Raw genomic sequence first — 13,710 nt, forward strand, 5'->3', positions numbered from 1 at the left:
TCCCGGGACGGGGCGGGGCTCCCGGGGCGGGGCGGGGCTCCGCGGCGGCCGGGCCGGTTCCCGCGGGGCGGGCGGGGCAGCGCTCCCCTCACGCCGCGGGGGCGGGGGCGCGGTCCCGGCGGGGCGGGGCGCTGGGCGGGGCGGGCTGCGGGCGGCCGTTGGCGGCGCGGCGCGGCGGGGCAGCCGCTGTCGGGGCGGGCGCACGAACACCCGCGGGGCGGGGGCCGGTAGGCGGCGGCGGCGCGGGCGGGAAGCGGCGGGGCTGCCCCGCCTCCCTTCGGCTCTCCGGCGGCGGCCGGCGTAGGACAATGGAAGAGGCGGCAGCGGCGTTAGCAGCTGCAGCAGCGGCGGCGGCGGGGGGGCCGTGCCCGGCGGACCGACCGGGGGCAGCGGCGGCGGCGCTGAGCGGGGAGAACGAGGCCGAGAGCCGGCAGGGCCCGGCGGAGCGCGACGGGGACGCGGCCCCGCTCAACCTGTTGGACACTTGCGGCGTGTGCGGGCAGCCTATCCAGAGCCGGCGGCCCAAGCTGCTGCCCTGCCTGCACTCGGTGTGCCAGCGCTGCCTGCCGCCGCCGGACCGGTACCTCATGCTGCCCCCCGTCCTGACCTCCGCGGCCGCCGCCGCCCTCAAGGAGCCGCCGCCGGCGGCGCCTCCCTCCTCGCCCGTCTCTTCGCAAGCCTCGCCGCTGCACTGCACGCCCAGTAAGTGCCCCTTCTTGCCCGTACCCCCTTTGCCCCTGCCTGGGGTGCTGCCCCCTCCAGCCCGGAGGCCCGTGGGCCGCGTTGGGGGCACGGGGAGCTGTCGGGACCGGGTGCCGTGGGCGGGTGCGGGTGCCCGGCCGCGGAGCTGCCGGGGCACGGAGCTGTCGGGACGGGAGCTGCTCGCCAGCGCCAAGGCTGGCGGCGGGGTTGTGCTTCGGCTCGGTTTGTTTTAATGGTTATTTTTTAAATTTCCCACCTCGGAGGGAAGGCAGACCTAGCGTGCTTTGCCAGGACCTCTCTCTGTGTGCGGTGGAGAGGGGCGGTGAGAGCCGGCCTCCCGCTCCGGGCCGCGGGAGCGGGGCCGGGCAGCCGTTATCGGGGAGCCGGGAGGCTTTGGCCCCTGGCCGGCGGAAAACCTGAACGGGCTGATAGCAGGGACAGAGACGTAGCGAGAGCACGCACTCTGTATCAGCGGTGCTTGCAGCGCGGCCGGAGGGGAGTCCTGCAGGTGTCATCCGCCGCGCCTGGGCGGGGACCGGGGCGGCCCAGCAATAATCGCACTCGTCCGGGCCATGGGCAGCCTGCGTGGCTCTGCTGAGGCATTCATGCACCACTTACTCGCTAATTACCGCGGCGGTGGAAGAATGCCGCGAGGAAGTTTTGTTCAGCTCATGCACTGACACAGTAGCCGCTGTCAGTGTGTTTGAAAAGTACATGTCGATGTAGAAGGTGTGGAATAAACGCCTTCCGTTTGAAACTGCTTTCCTAATGTTTTTGGTTTTTTTTTTTTTTTCCCAGCCCTCTTACGCTAGGTCTAATGGATCACTTGATTTTGTTAAAGGCAAAATAGATCACTTGGTTTTGTTTTCGTCTGAGAAAAAAATGCAAACAAACATCCTGTAGTGGAAGCTGATTGAGGTGTTGGTAAAACTTGTATAGGAAAAAGGAAGTGTGATGGAAGTTGAGCTAATCCATAAGTATTAGTGGAGGTTGTACTTGCTGGAATGTGTAGCAAGGGCTCAAGTGAAAAATAGGTAGCTCCAGGTTGACATTCTTAAGTCCTTTAAGTGGACTTAGGAAAACTTGACCATCCTGTCAGAGTTCTGATCGAAGATTACCACTTTATATAATAAAGTGTTTGCAGCAATTTGTAAAGGAGACAGCCCTCTTCAGAGAGGGAAATATTTGGAACAGCTAGAGATTTGCCTCAGAATATCTGAGAAACTCCCAAGTATGTTAACAGGATATGCTGAACTCTTCATCTATGTGAATAGATGTTAGTATATTCACTCAGTCATAATTTTTGCATGTAAAAAGTCTGTCGTAGTCAGACTGCCTAATCAAAAGTTACAGAGTGGGAAAATCTGTAGGACCCGAAGCTTATATGCTTAAGCTTGATTGATTCAGGACGTGTTACTGCTCATACATCTATGAGTAGAAATGGGAAATTATGCATGGGAGGAACAGAAAACACAGACTCTGTAGTATGATGAGATATTTCAAGATGAGATACTTGGAAATAGGAAAGAGGGCATAGATACAAGCTCAGGAGTTTGCAAGAGATTGGAAGTCATGAACTTCCAATTCATTCCCAGATGTTCTATATAAATATAGCAGAAACAGGGATCTGTAGCTGAATGAGAAATGAGGTGCATCATAAGAATTAAAAGATTAGTACTGTTCAGACATCTGCTTGATAATGAACCACAGCAGCAGTGAGCTTGTGGCTCTGTCCCTCCTTTCGATTGTGAGTTGGTTCTGTATGAATGATTTCACAGTACATACTCCTCCTCATTCTACAGATTTGCAGACATACTGTATTTTTGGTGACAGTTATTTTTATCCTGTTGACTTTTCTCCCAAGCTACTTTTATGCTTCCATACTAGAGTTCATTGTCCAGTTGGAAGAAGAAACTCAAACTCACCTTGAGGCATTTTCTATACCTTTACTTGTCCTGTGCTCGTCCTTGTTAAAATGACAGGGACTGTATATTAGCTATGGCCAAACTTGGTGAAGTGCATTGTCTACTTTGTTTTCCAACTGGTACAAAAAAACCTGTGAATTTGAAGTTAGGATTAAGAAAATATCCACCTGTTATCACCCAAAACTGATTATATAGAGGAAATTTGTTACAAGTAGAGGAGTTCTTAAATTTTCACAAGGAGGAAGGACCAAAGTGGTGCAAAACTGTCTCTTCTGGTAATATGTTGTACAAAATGCTTAGGAGGAATGACATGAAGAAATGAATGGAAGAGTATAATCTTAGAAAGCTGGATAACAAATGACTCTTCTAATGTAAATTATGAAATTACTGTGACTAAACTGAAGAAAGGAAGCTGTTTGTGCTGGAAGCAATGTCCTGAGTAAGGAACACAATAGAATTGCAAATTTTGAAAATGTCCTGAGAGATAAGCAGACAGGCTGCTTATGCACCTATGCTGAGCACTTGAGTTGCACAAAAAGGAGCCTGAAGAAAGATTGGTACAATGGAGTCTGTCTTGAGCAAAAGACAGGATGTGATTTGAAAAGTGCTTCACCAAACCAGCCTTGTGTGTCGTATGGATACTGAAATCAGCTGAGAAACAGGCAGCTGAAGAGGTTGAGCTTCAAGTATAATCTGGAGAGACTTTTTGTCTTCATCAAACTGTTTCCAAGAAGAAACATTTGTTCACTTTAGTGGAATAAAGTGTGCCTTCAACTTCCAGCATGCAGACGAGTTTATTTGTTGGCTCTCTTTCTGTGAAGATTCTAACAACTAATTAAGGAGCTGTGAAAGAAAAGACTTCAAGCTTAAAGTGAATTAAGAGTTTAGGAGTTGCTCACTTGAATCCAAGATTCAGTATGGATGACAGTAGACAAGTGGCAAGACATACAGAGGAGTTTCATGTGATAAATGTTAACTATTATTCCTCTTGCAAAGGCGAACTGGTGGAGAGGCCAGTTGGTATGGATGAATTCTATACTGCCACAGGCACTCAGTTTTAAAGTAGAATAACTTCTATAGAAAAGAAAACCTGGAATTTCTGATTTCTCTACCGTTCCTGAAGTTGGAGGTGTTAAAGAATCATCAGTGTGTCAGACACCAGTGCTTTTAGCACTGGAGAGTTCACTGCTTTCTGAATGTTCAGCAGTAGTTTATTTGCTGTAGGTGATAATTTTGGTGTTGCACTGCCAAAAAATGGTTTGTCAGACAGAACATTATGGACAGCAGGGAGTGCTGCAAGAGCAGTTCTGTAAATGTGACACTGGCTTGTGAGCAAGTGTCTACAGCCACCTCTACTAACTATTTGGCTAAGTTCATAGGGGTTTTCTTTTAGTTTCTCAAATGACCATTCTTTACTGTCCAGTTGTGGGTTACAACTGGAGCATACACAAGAAATGCTGCTATTAGAAGTCTGCAATTTGCCCAGATTTTGTCTGGGCTGCACTTCAGTGAGTAACCTGTAAGAGTGGTGTTTGTAACATGCAGAGCCTCATAGAACTCTTCTGGAATTTTCAAATGTGATATAGGTAGGTGAAAGCTGCAAAGTTAGAGATTGAAATTCAGTCCCTTCTCAAAACTTTTAAAGTTGCAAGTAGCCTTGTTTGTTCTTTGTCATAAATCTGTACATGAAATGGACTTGGAACTGGTGTGGGGGAAATACTTGTGAATGGAGTGTCATAGCAAAGTTTTATGCAGCTATCATAATGAAATCTTACTAGTGCCCATGCCAAAATAGTAAAGGGAAGTATTTTTTTTCTGTAACTCGTCTATAGCAAACCTGCTAGCAAACAAATTTAAATGAAGCTGTTAGAAGCATTTAATATTTGGACAATCCCACTATCTAAATTCTTGGGGAGTGTCTGCACTAACATTTTAAATATATTCAATACATGCTGTTAAATAAGGAAAAAATACTTCAGAGTTACTAAACAAGAATTCAGAGGTGTTCCTGTTTCAGGTTATTACTTCCCAGAGATATTTACTTGGCAATACAGTTTGAAGTTCTCTAATGATGCAATGAAGACCTTACCCTTGACATCCCCTCAGATATGTGTGTGGCATCTGCTTTTCTATGATGTCCCACAGGCAGTCCTTTTACAGATAGGCTCAAATGCTTTCAGCTTCTCATCTGATCTTTACATCTGGACTTCATGGTGTCATTGCTTCATTTGACCTTGAAAATACAGCTTTTGACATCAACTTAAATTTTGTTACTTGTTTCTTTAGTTACTTACCTCCTTTAGTTGGATAATTATTGGGATCCTTATTAGTTAGTTTGAAGGATATAATAGCTTCATTTGAGGTTTCTTGTGGTGAAGCTCAATTTTTCTTCCATGTCTTGGTAGTCTAAGAAGACTTTAAATTCTTTTTCTAAATCTGCTGCTACAAATTATCTTTTCCATTTAGTCCTTGATATTGCCACTTGCTCCAAGTGGCTTTTCTCCATCTTTGCCATTACAAAGAGCCCATATTTTGTTTGTGTGGCTATACACTCACACTTTCACAGGCATGGTTGCATCATCTTGTTTCTGTTTTGGTGCATCAAGAAGTGAATTTTTTAATCTCCAACTTAAGGAGATTTGGGAGTGCTAATATTTTGAAATGTTATATTTTATATATATGTTGATATTTTGTATGTTATAGGAATACATATAGGAAAGACACGTCTAGTGTCCATTCTGTTTTGGATTTGTGCTTACTTTGAGTTGAAAATTCCCAGAGCCCCAGATATTGCATATGTGAAATTAATTTAGCACTGTTACAGGTGAAATACAATGTTATTGTTTTGATAGCCTGTAATGTTTTTAACCTCTTGGAAAAAAAAACAACTAGTAGAAGCTTAAAATATTAATATAAATATTAATGAAGAAAGTTCTTAATTTTCTAGTTATAATACCCTTCTTTTAGAGAAAAGTATGATCTGGAGATATATATGATGGGATATGATGCTTACTGTACAAGTGTAATTTGAAGTAGGGATATATTTGCCAAAAGTTACTGCTTTCTCTTCTAGCAGGAAATCCATAAAAATCTGGAGGCATGCCTGTACAGCCTTTATTAAGGCAGGCAACTGCATGTTGTGGAAATTAGCTTGAATCATGCTTGCCCTGATATATGATTAATGTAAGTATGTAATAGATGCTCATTGTTTCATGTATGCAGAGTAGTATTTCTAGGCTAGTTTGGGTGCATTTATGTTCTTGCTTCTTTCACCCATAGAAAGTGGGAGATTGAAAAGCTGAAGCCATCAGGAACATCAGATGAGTGGTAAAACAGCTGCAGTTGCCAAGCTCGTTCCAGTTGGAAGCCTTAGAGAAATTAGGCTGTACAAGTTATCAAAATAGGTGTATCATTGTGTGAAACTTCTTTTCAGACAAAGATTTCTATCCTCAGAGGCCAACCCATCTCTGTTTCAATACAAAATCAGCTAATTATGTCTCTGGTAAGCAACTAGTTTTAGCACTGGAAAGGAATTGTAAATCATAAGGTGAAAGGATCATAAGGAAAGCAAATATACTAATGTATTAAAAATTCTCAGGTGTGTCTAACTGGAAATGAATTGGGTTGTTTTAATGCTTATAGTAGGGATATCTCTTAAGAAAATATCTTGTCTGAAGAGCAAGAGAAAATAGTGGTGCATATGTTCATGAAGAGGCAAGTGGAAGAATGTTTTTGTGGGCTGGTTTATTCCTAGGAAAAATGTTCTGAAGAACTACTCAGTTACGCAGCAGATCTGCTGAATTCCATGAGTGCTACAAAGTGACCACATTCTCTCAACTTCACCCAGTTTGGTAAATCTGAGAAAGAAATTTTGTTGCAACTCTTGATTCTGAATGTAGTATTGTTAAAGAAACTTGTCTTTTGTACAGGTAAATCTTTATGCCAGTATTGCGTGTGTTTGCTGAGATGCTGTAGGAGGAATTTCCATATTATTTAGTGGAATTTCCCAGTAACAGTGAACTTGCAAAGCTGGTATTTTGCCTGTTGCACCTGATCTAAAAACAAGCCAGGGGAATACCAAAAGGAACTTTAGGTGAATTCTGAATAGGACTGTATTTCAGGATGAGTAAGAGACTAGATTAAAAAATCCATTATTTCTGAAATTGGAAATTCAGGCTTTTAAAAGGTTTTTGCAGCAAAATTATATACTTTAGTACAGTAGTACAGTGGTTTGACCTTGGATGGATGCCAGATGCCCACCAATTGGCAAATTTAAAAGGACACAGAAAAAATGGTTTCATAAAAAAATTAATGCTTTTAAATTGATGCAATGGTGATGCTTTTAAAATTTACCTCAGCAATTAGGTAGCTATGGAGTTGTGTATGTTTAAAGTAGGTGCTTGCAGTTCAAATGTGCTTTGAAGGCATCAGTGCCATAGTTGAAATGCCCAAATCTATTTTTTCACCTGCTGGCCAGAGGGTATGTGTAAAACTCTTTCTTTGCCTTCAAAGAAAGGATGAAACAGTTGTGTAAAGTAAGTAAGAAAATGACACATTTTTTACCAGGAAACAGTCTTGTAAAGTCAGCTATGAAACTGAAGGTTGAACCCAGGAATGTCCCTAATTAGTTGATACTGTGTCTCCAGTGATTCAAGGAAATGCTTATCTGAAGCTTTTATGTGGGACAAAATTGCACATTACCTTACATACATTACTAACGTGATAGAGGACTGATGTGAAACCAGGTTTCTAGTTATTTTTGAAGTTTATCAGTGGGCTATGGGAAAAAGATGACAGTAAGCAAGGCTCAGCTCTTTGAACTGCACTCATGGGTTTTGAGGGCCCTTGTTTGTAACGTGGATTTGGGTCATGGAGACATCCTCATTTCAAAAAAGAAATCTGGTGCTAAATCCTGTGTAAATGGGAGTACATGGACAGGGGAGCTGAGCCATTTGCCTGCTGAATGCAGAAAGATTTCTGCTTCTGATTAATAACTAAGTTGCCACAGGCAACTTTCTATTAAAATGGAGAGTTTCCCTTTCAACTGTAGTCCCTCAAGTGAATATAGTTTGAATTTGAATAAAATAAGACTGTAGCGCAAATACCCTTTGAACTAAAATGATTGCCTAATTTGAAAAGTGACTGTATAATTTTCCCAGTGAGCTAACACATCTGTCTGGACTGTAGCTCATAAAAAAGAAACAGGGCTATTTTAACATAGATGCTGACTTGGAAACCCCCCCTGTATTTTCTAGGATGCCTACATGAGGTCAGAAAGCATTTAATAAAACTTACTTGATTGGCTTCATTTGTTTGAGTGTGGTCAGGGATGTGTGGAGCTGAAGTTTGCTGAACTAATGCTCTGATCCAGCCCTCACACAAGTTCATGTTGTGAACCTGCAGTGCCAGGGTACTTGTGACACTGATGCCCTTAGGGGAGGGAATGCACAGGGAATGAGTAGGTGGAAAGGAAGAGGGAGAGAGCTGCAGCACTGCTGGGACTGGAGAATGAGACATTTTAAAGTGGGAGCAAGGTTCTAATTTTAAATGCAAGGTGCAGTGCCTTGACAAAACAGCCTAGCACCAACAAGTCTGTTACTAGAAATAAGCAGTATGCAAAATTGTCCTGAACAGCAGAAGTGTGAATGGAAACACATTTTTTTTTTTCTATCATGGACTTTGCTTTAAAATGAGTAAAGTAGTTGCTGAAATAATGTAGGAGTGTCAATTACATGCCCTTGTCACCAGTTGGTTTAGGAAGGGGTAGCAGCTTTGAATCTTCTTTGCCTTTGGAAAAACTTTGGTGATTTGTAACTATTGTTTTCAACAGTTTTCAAGTAAAAGTTGGAATTCATAGCATTGCCCTGCTGACAGTAGAACAGAAAAGCATTTTAGTCTGGTGGTAGTGGAACAGAACAGCACAGCCTTGCAGGAATAGGTAAAGGATGTAACTTAGGCAAACAGAAGTCATGCAAAAGGCAAGTGGGATGCCGGCTCAGCTCTGCAAGGCTGACAAAGCAGAAGTTACAGAAAACAATGATATTGTGTTTACTCAAAAGTGGAGGTCTGTGGCTGCATTTATCTTCACAGAGAAAAGCAAGGCACAACTTCCCAAGGATATTTCTGGGATCCACCTTGCTCAGCCTTGGCTGAGAACTCCTCCGAGTCGCAGGGTCTGGATTCTTCAGCCCAGGCTACAGCCAATGTTGGATTCACCACTTATGTGAAAACAGGGCAACTCTGATGAAGGGGAGAGAATGATGAGGAGGACTCCATGGCTATCAGAAGGCTAATTAATTACTTTATTGTACTATATTATCCTGTACTATGTCACACTACATCTAAACTGAAGCTGCAGAAGCACTCAACTCAACTGCATGGAATCTCATGAGTGTCAGCCAACAGTCCTGACACACACACATGGATTCAGTTGGTCAATGAATCAAAACACTCACAACAGAATCCCATCAAGCAAATTCCTTCAGGTAAATAGTCTTCCTCAATGCATTCCACTTGTTCCAAAGCACAGGGGCACAGTTAATGAGATAAGAATTGTTTTTCCTTTCTCTGAGGTTCAGAGAATGGGAATCTCAGAAATATCCTTGGGAAGTTGTGCCTTGTTTTTCTCTGTGAAGAGAAATGTGGCCACAGGGGTTGAGGAACAGCCACCTCAAAAGGACACTGAACATTGAGGGCCACTGAAAAAGACCCCCAAAGAACCCTGTAAGGACTCCCAATAAGGGGTGTGACTGTGTCAAATAAAATAATACATAAACATCAAGTAAGGGGGGATAGCTAATGAATATGCCACCAGTGTGTATGATGAGAACCTGTTGGCTCAGGGAACTTGCTTGGAGGAAGGATCCTCCAAGGGACCATGCACTGCAGTAAAGAGTGCCTGCTTTGTAATACTTAAAACTTGTTGAATAGTTTCTGTCTGGCTGGTTTCAGTATCACAGCCCCAAAGCGGTAAATTACGGTAGCAGGCAACTCATCAGTTGGACACAGATAAAGACAATCTGTTTAGCAGACAAGCTTTGTTGAATGAATGTAGAGCTGTAAAATGATGGGTAGTGTCCCATAGCAGGACCTCAGAAATGGCTGGGAACTTTGAAACTCTGGGGGTATTGTATGTCTGAATTATATTTATCTCTTCTGTGTGTTTACAGATTCCTACCTTTTCTTGCTTAAGCAGTTGGTTTTCAGCACTCAATAGTTCTTTTCCTTATTTGCTTTTGTCTTGTTTAGGGGCTTTTCACACATTAGCAGCTATTGTTCTCACTTGTTTTAGCTTATGGGCTGGTTGTTGAGCTTACTAACTACAGACTGCTTGACCTTCAGTTGTTCAGTTTTATCTTCCCTTTGGGAGTAGGGACTGTGAGGGTATAACCCACTGGTTAGCATATATTGGAAATCACTAAACTTAGAGTACTTAGATTGTTTAGTTTAATCAACGGTTAAAGGAACTTTATCTCCTTTAGAAGTTCTAAAGTTTTCTTCAGTCCCTTCTCTGTGCAAGAAATTCAAAGAGCTCATGTGTTAAATGTTGTCTGAGTAAGTATTACCTCAAAACAGGTACATAGAATTCTTTCCTTGGATAAGCATAGCTGGTGTTCAGATAGAGCTGCTAGCATCTCTGGACTCCCATACAGATAAACTTTCTTCAAATATTGCACTCCAAGTTGTTAAATAGAATGTTTATTTTCTGCTTCATAGCAACGGCAGAGTCCAGTCTTGTGAAAGAGTGTTCAGAAGTTTCTGGAATGGAACATGCGGGAGGACCTGTGGTCTTCCTTCATCTAACAGTGAATTTTAAACAAAAAACCAAAAGAAAATACTCTTATGTTTGTCGTAACTCCTATCTGTACCAAAACAATGACTTGCAAGTATTGCTTCTATCACTCAGTAAACAAGTATTTGATATATAAACTGTTGGCACAGGCACCTTCAATAAAATTGTGTGCATCTTGATGGATTGTGCAGGCAGACGGCACTCGTGCCTTTTGCTTTTCAGAAATGGCCTTATAGCTGGACTAGATACAAGTTAGAAGTAAAGCCATGATTTGTGGTGGATCATGTGTCTTCTAGATTATTATCACAGCCATTGACACTCAACAGGGCCAAGGAGCTCTCCTCAAAAGAATGATTTTAGAAGCTGTTTTGGCAAAAAGAAGATGACTTTGTTTATGGGTATCCCAAATGGATATCCATAAACCAGCTCTTCCACCCTTTGTGCAAGAGCTGAATGTAGTCTGGATTCTTTAAGAAGCTAAATGCTAATCTTACATCTTTTAAAAGTCCATTTGGCAACAGCCTTATTGTATTGTTTTCCAATCTGATTGTATTGTGTGGGCTTTTTTCCTTTTCCCTGCTCCCAGTTCCATTGAGATGAGGTCAGATTTAAAATGGTTTCTTTGGCTGCCTTTTTTAACTGATCTAAATTTTTGAGAATATAGTGTAGGTGTTGTAAGCTGCAGGATGTCTGGCTTCAAACTTTTGCCAGAATCACTGTTGTTCTGGCTTAAAGTTGTGGCTGCTTGGTTTTACTTTTCATTTGTCATTATGCCAGACAAGTAGATAAGGAACCACAATGGCATGGTGGAACCCTTGTGATTATTCCATAAAAATTAAGAAGGAATAGAAGTACAGTCCTAGTTCATTCCCAAGCTGCTGTTGGATGCCAAGTGTAGTATTTCCACAACTTTATTATCAATCCGTTGAGGCAGTGTGGTGCAAGAAGATGGAAAGAGATTGAGTGAGTGAAGAACAGAAGATCTATAAATGGCACTTATGAGGACCAGTTTTGGTAGAAGATGAATTTTCTTAGGCTTTGTTCTTTGTGCCAAGAGTGTCATGCTGGGAGAGCTCCTTTGAATGAGTTCTTTAGTTCTGAGAAAGTGGAGGAAACCATAGGAATACTAGATTGCTTCAGTGGATGTGGATGTTCATTCACATCAGCCAACAGGCTCTGGCTCAGTTACCTACTGCAGGTTACAACAACAGAAGGAGATACACCATGGGAACATAAGCACTATCACTGCTGGCTCTGTAACCTGCTGTTTTCTGGAAACTGTAGGGCAGCTGTTAGAAATCCCTGTTGTTCTTATTTGATCCATTAGTTCATCTCTTCAGCCCAGAAGGAATATGTTTTTTTAGTTACATTCAGTAATTTTCATATTAATACAGTGTCAGAGGAGATGATAACGCTGCTTCTTAATTAATGCTGGTTCTTGCCTGCTGCATAGCCATGTGTGAATCTCACAATGCATATATTGCTCCAGCTTGGTACTCTTAAAGCTGTGTGGGAGCTGGGAAAAGCTGGGCACCTTGCTTTTTGAACCCTTACAGTGGTGCTGTGGCGTATTGGACACATGTAAGAGAAGAATATAAAGTGAGCTGGCTTTTTATTCCTGACCATCCACATCCAAAAGTGCAATCCCTGTAAGCTACAGTGTACTTGGAGGATGTTCTTCTCTTTTAATGACTAGTTTTAGAATATCAGAGGAATTTTTGCAATTGAAGTGGATGCCCAGTAGTGGATAAGAGTACTATATAATTACTGGAAAGAAGTGGATGTTTTTAAGGTGTAGTTCATCTGACCAAGTGTAAACATCAGCTTTAACAAGGAGACCACTCATGACTTATTACCTATATCTGCAGTGAAGGGAGCTTCATGTAATGTTTAGATGAATCCTGTTAAAGGTACTAAAACTTGGCCACACTGCAAAGAAACTTTATCAAATTTTCAGGTGTAAAATTCTATTCTGTGGAATCAGCATAATAAATCAGTATTAGTTTTGTGCTGCCATTAAGAGTTGCTTTTTCACAGATGCTAAAATACTGCCTGTAGACAAACTTTATTGTTGAACAGCTTTTAAATATAATGTAGTCAGAATAGGCTGGATTTGGGAGTCTTGGGTTTTATTACTTAAATGCATTAAATGACTTGGAGCTTTACTTTTTTATTCCATTAATAATGTCTTGCACAGCACTCAGACTTATCTGATATAAACTGCAGGAAATAGGTATCTTTATTTTTTTCTCTTACTAGAGTGGGAATTTTCATCAAATATTTTTGGTACTTTTCATAGCCTCTGTCCCTGTCCAACAGCAAGCTTTAAAAAATAAAACTAGAAAATTTTAAAATACTGCCAGGTCAAAATATTTGTTATAGAACAGATTTAATTGCCACACTGATTCAAAATGTACCTTTAAAAATACTCTGAATTTATTGATAAATACATAAATTCCTCTTTTTTTGCTGTTGGGTATGTAAGTGTTGGCCAGTGTACTTGGATGGTAAATGTGCTATTACTGTAGTGTTGTTGAAGAATATATTGAAGAGACATTAATTAATAAAAAATCTCTTCTTAGTAACAATCAGCCCTTTTTTTCTCTCTACCCTCTCACCAAACAAAATAATCCAAATAAAGGCAGAGCCTATTATTTTAGACCAACGTATTATTTCTATGTTGTTTTAAACATCCATTCTCTGCACAAATACTTTACGGATAAAGTTGTTGGAATGTTCCAATACATTTTGCATCACTGTAATCTGTATTTTGAGATAGTTTGAAGGAAGCATAACAAGAGGTCTTGATGACTTCTGAACTCTGTCCTTGAGGAGAACCTCAAAATAAATATCCATGTAGCAGAAAATGGGCAGATGCCATGAACACTGCAGTTAACAGGTTGATGGCTCTGAATATGGACACTTCAGCATTTTAAACCAAGTTTTCCTTTGGACCTACAGACTCCAGTTTGTTAGAGTGCAAAGATCTGTGTGCCTCAGTTGTGTTCTCCAGCAGGAATTTAAGATCACAGTATCAAAAATACATGGCATAGAATAGGCAGGTAAGTTGAAATTCATCTGTCTGAACTAAAATATCTTCTGCCATTGCTGAATTTTTGGGATGCCTGTGATATTTTAAAAGGGCAGGTAAATGTACTGCACAATCCACAGGAGCCTATTTCATTCTGGAATATAGCTGGAAGCCAGGCAGGATATTATCTTCAAATTAGGTATGTCTGTTTAGGCACCTGAATTGCTCCCCTGAGGCTGGTGGCTGGGAAACTGAGGGCC

General features: G+C 41.8%; 1 protein-coding gene across 1 annotated transcript in view; it reads left to right on the top strand.

The window, feature by feature from the left end:
- Positions 1 to 308: 308 nt before the first annotated feature.
- The window catches only part of TRIM24 (tripartite motif containing 24), a 53,896-nt gene continuing 40,494 nt past the window's right edge, over positions 309 to 13,710 (top strand). Inside the window, exon 1 of the mRNA XM_063154148.1 lies at positions 309 to 702. Coding sequence (XP_063010218.1) covers positions 309 to 702 — 394 coding nt within the window. The remainder of the gene's footprint in view (positions 703 to 13,710) is intronic.

The sequence above is a fragment of the Melospiza melodia genome, chromosome 4, assembly GCF_035770615.1.
Source record: "Melospiza melodia melodia isolate bMelMel2 chromosome 4, bMelMel2.pri, whole genome shotgun sequence".
Lineage (NCBI taxonomy): Eukaryota > Metazoa > Chordata > Aves > Passeriformes > Passerellidae > Melospiza > Melospiza melodia.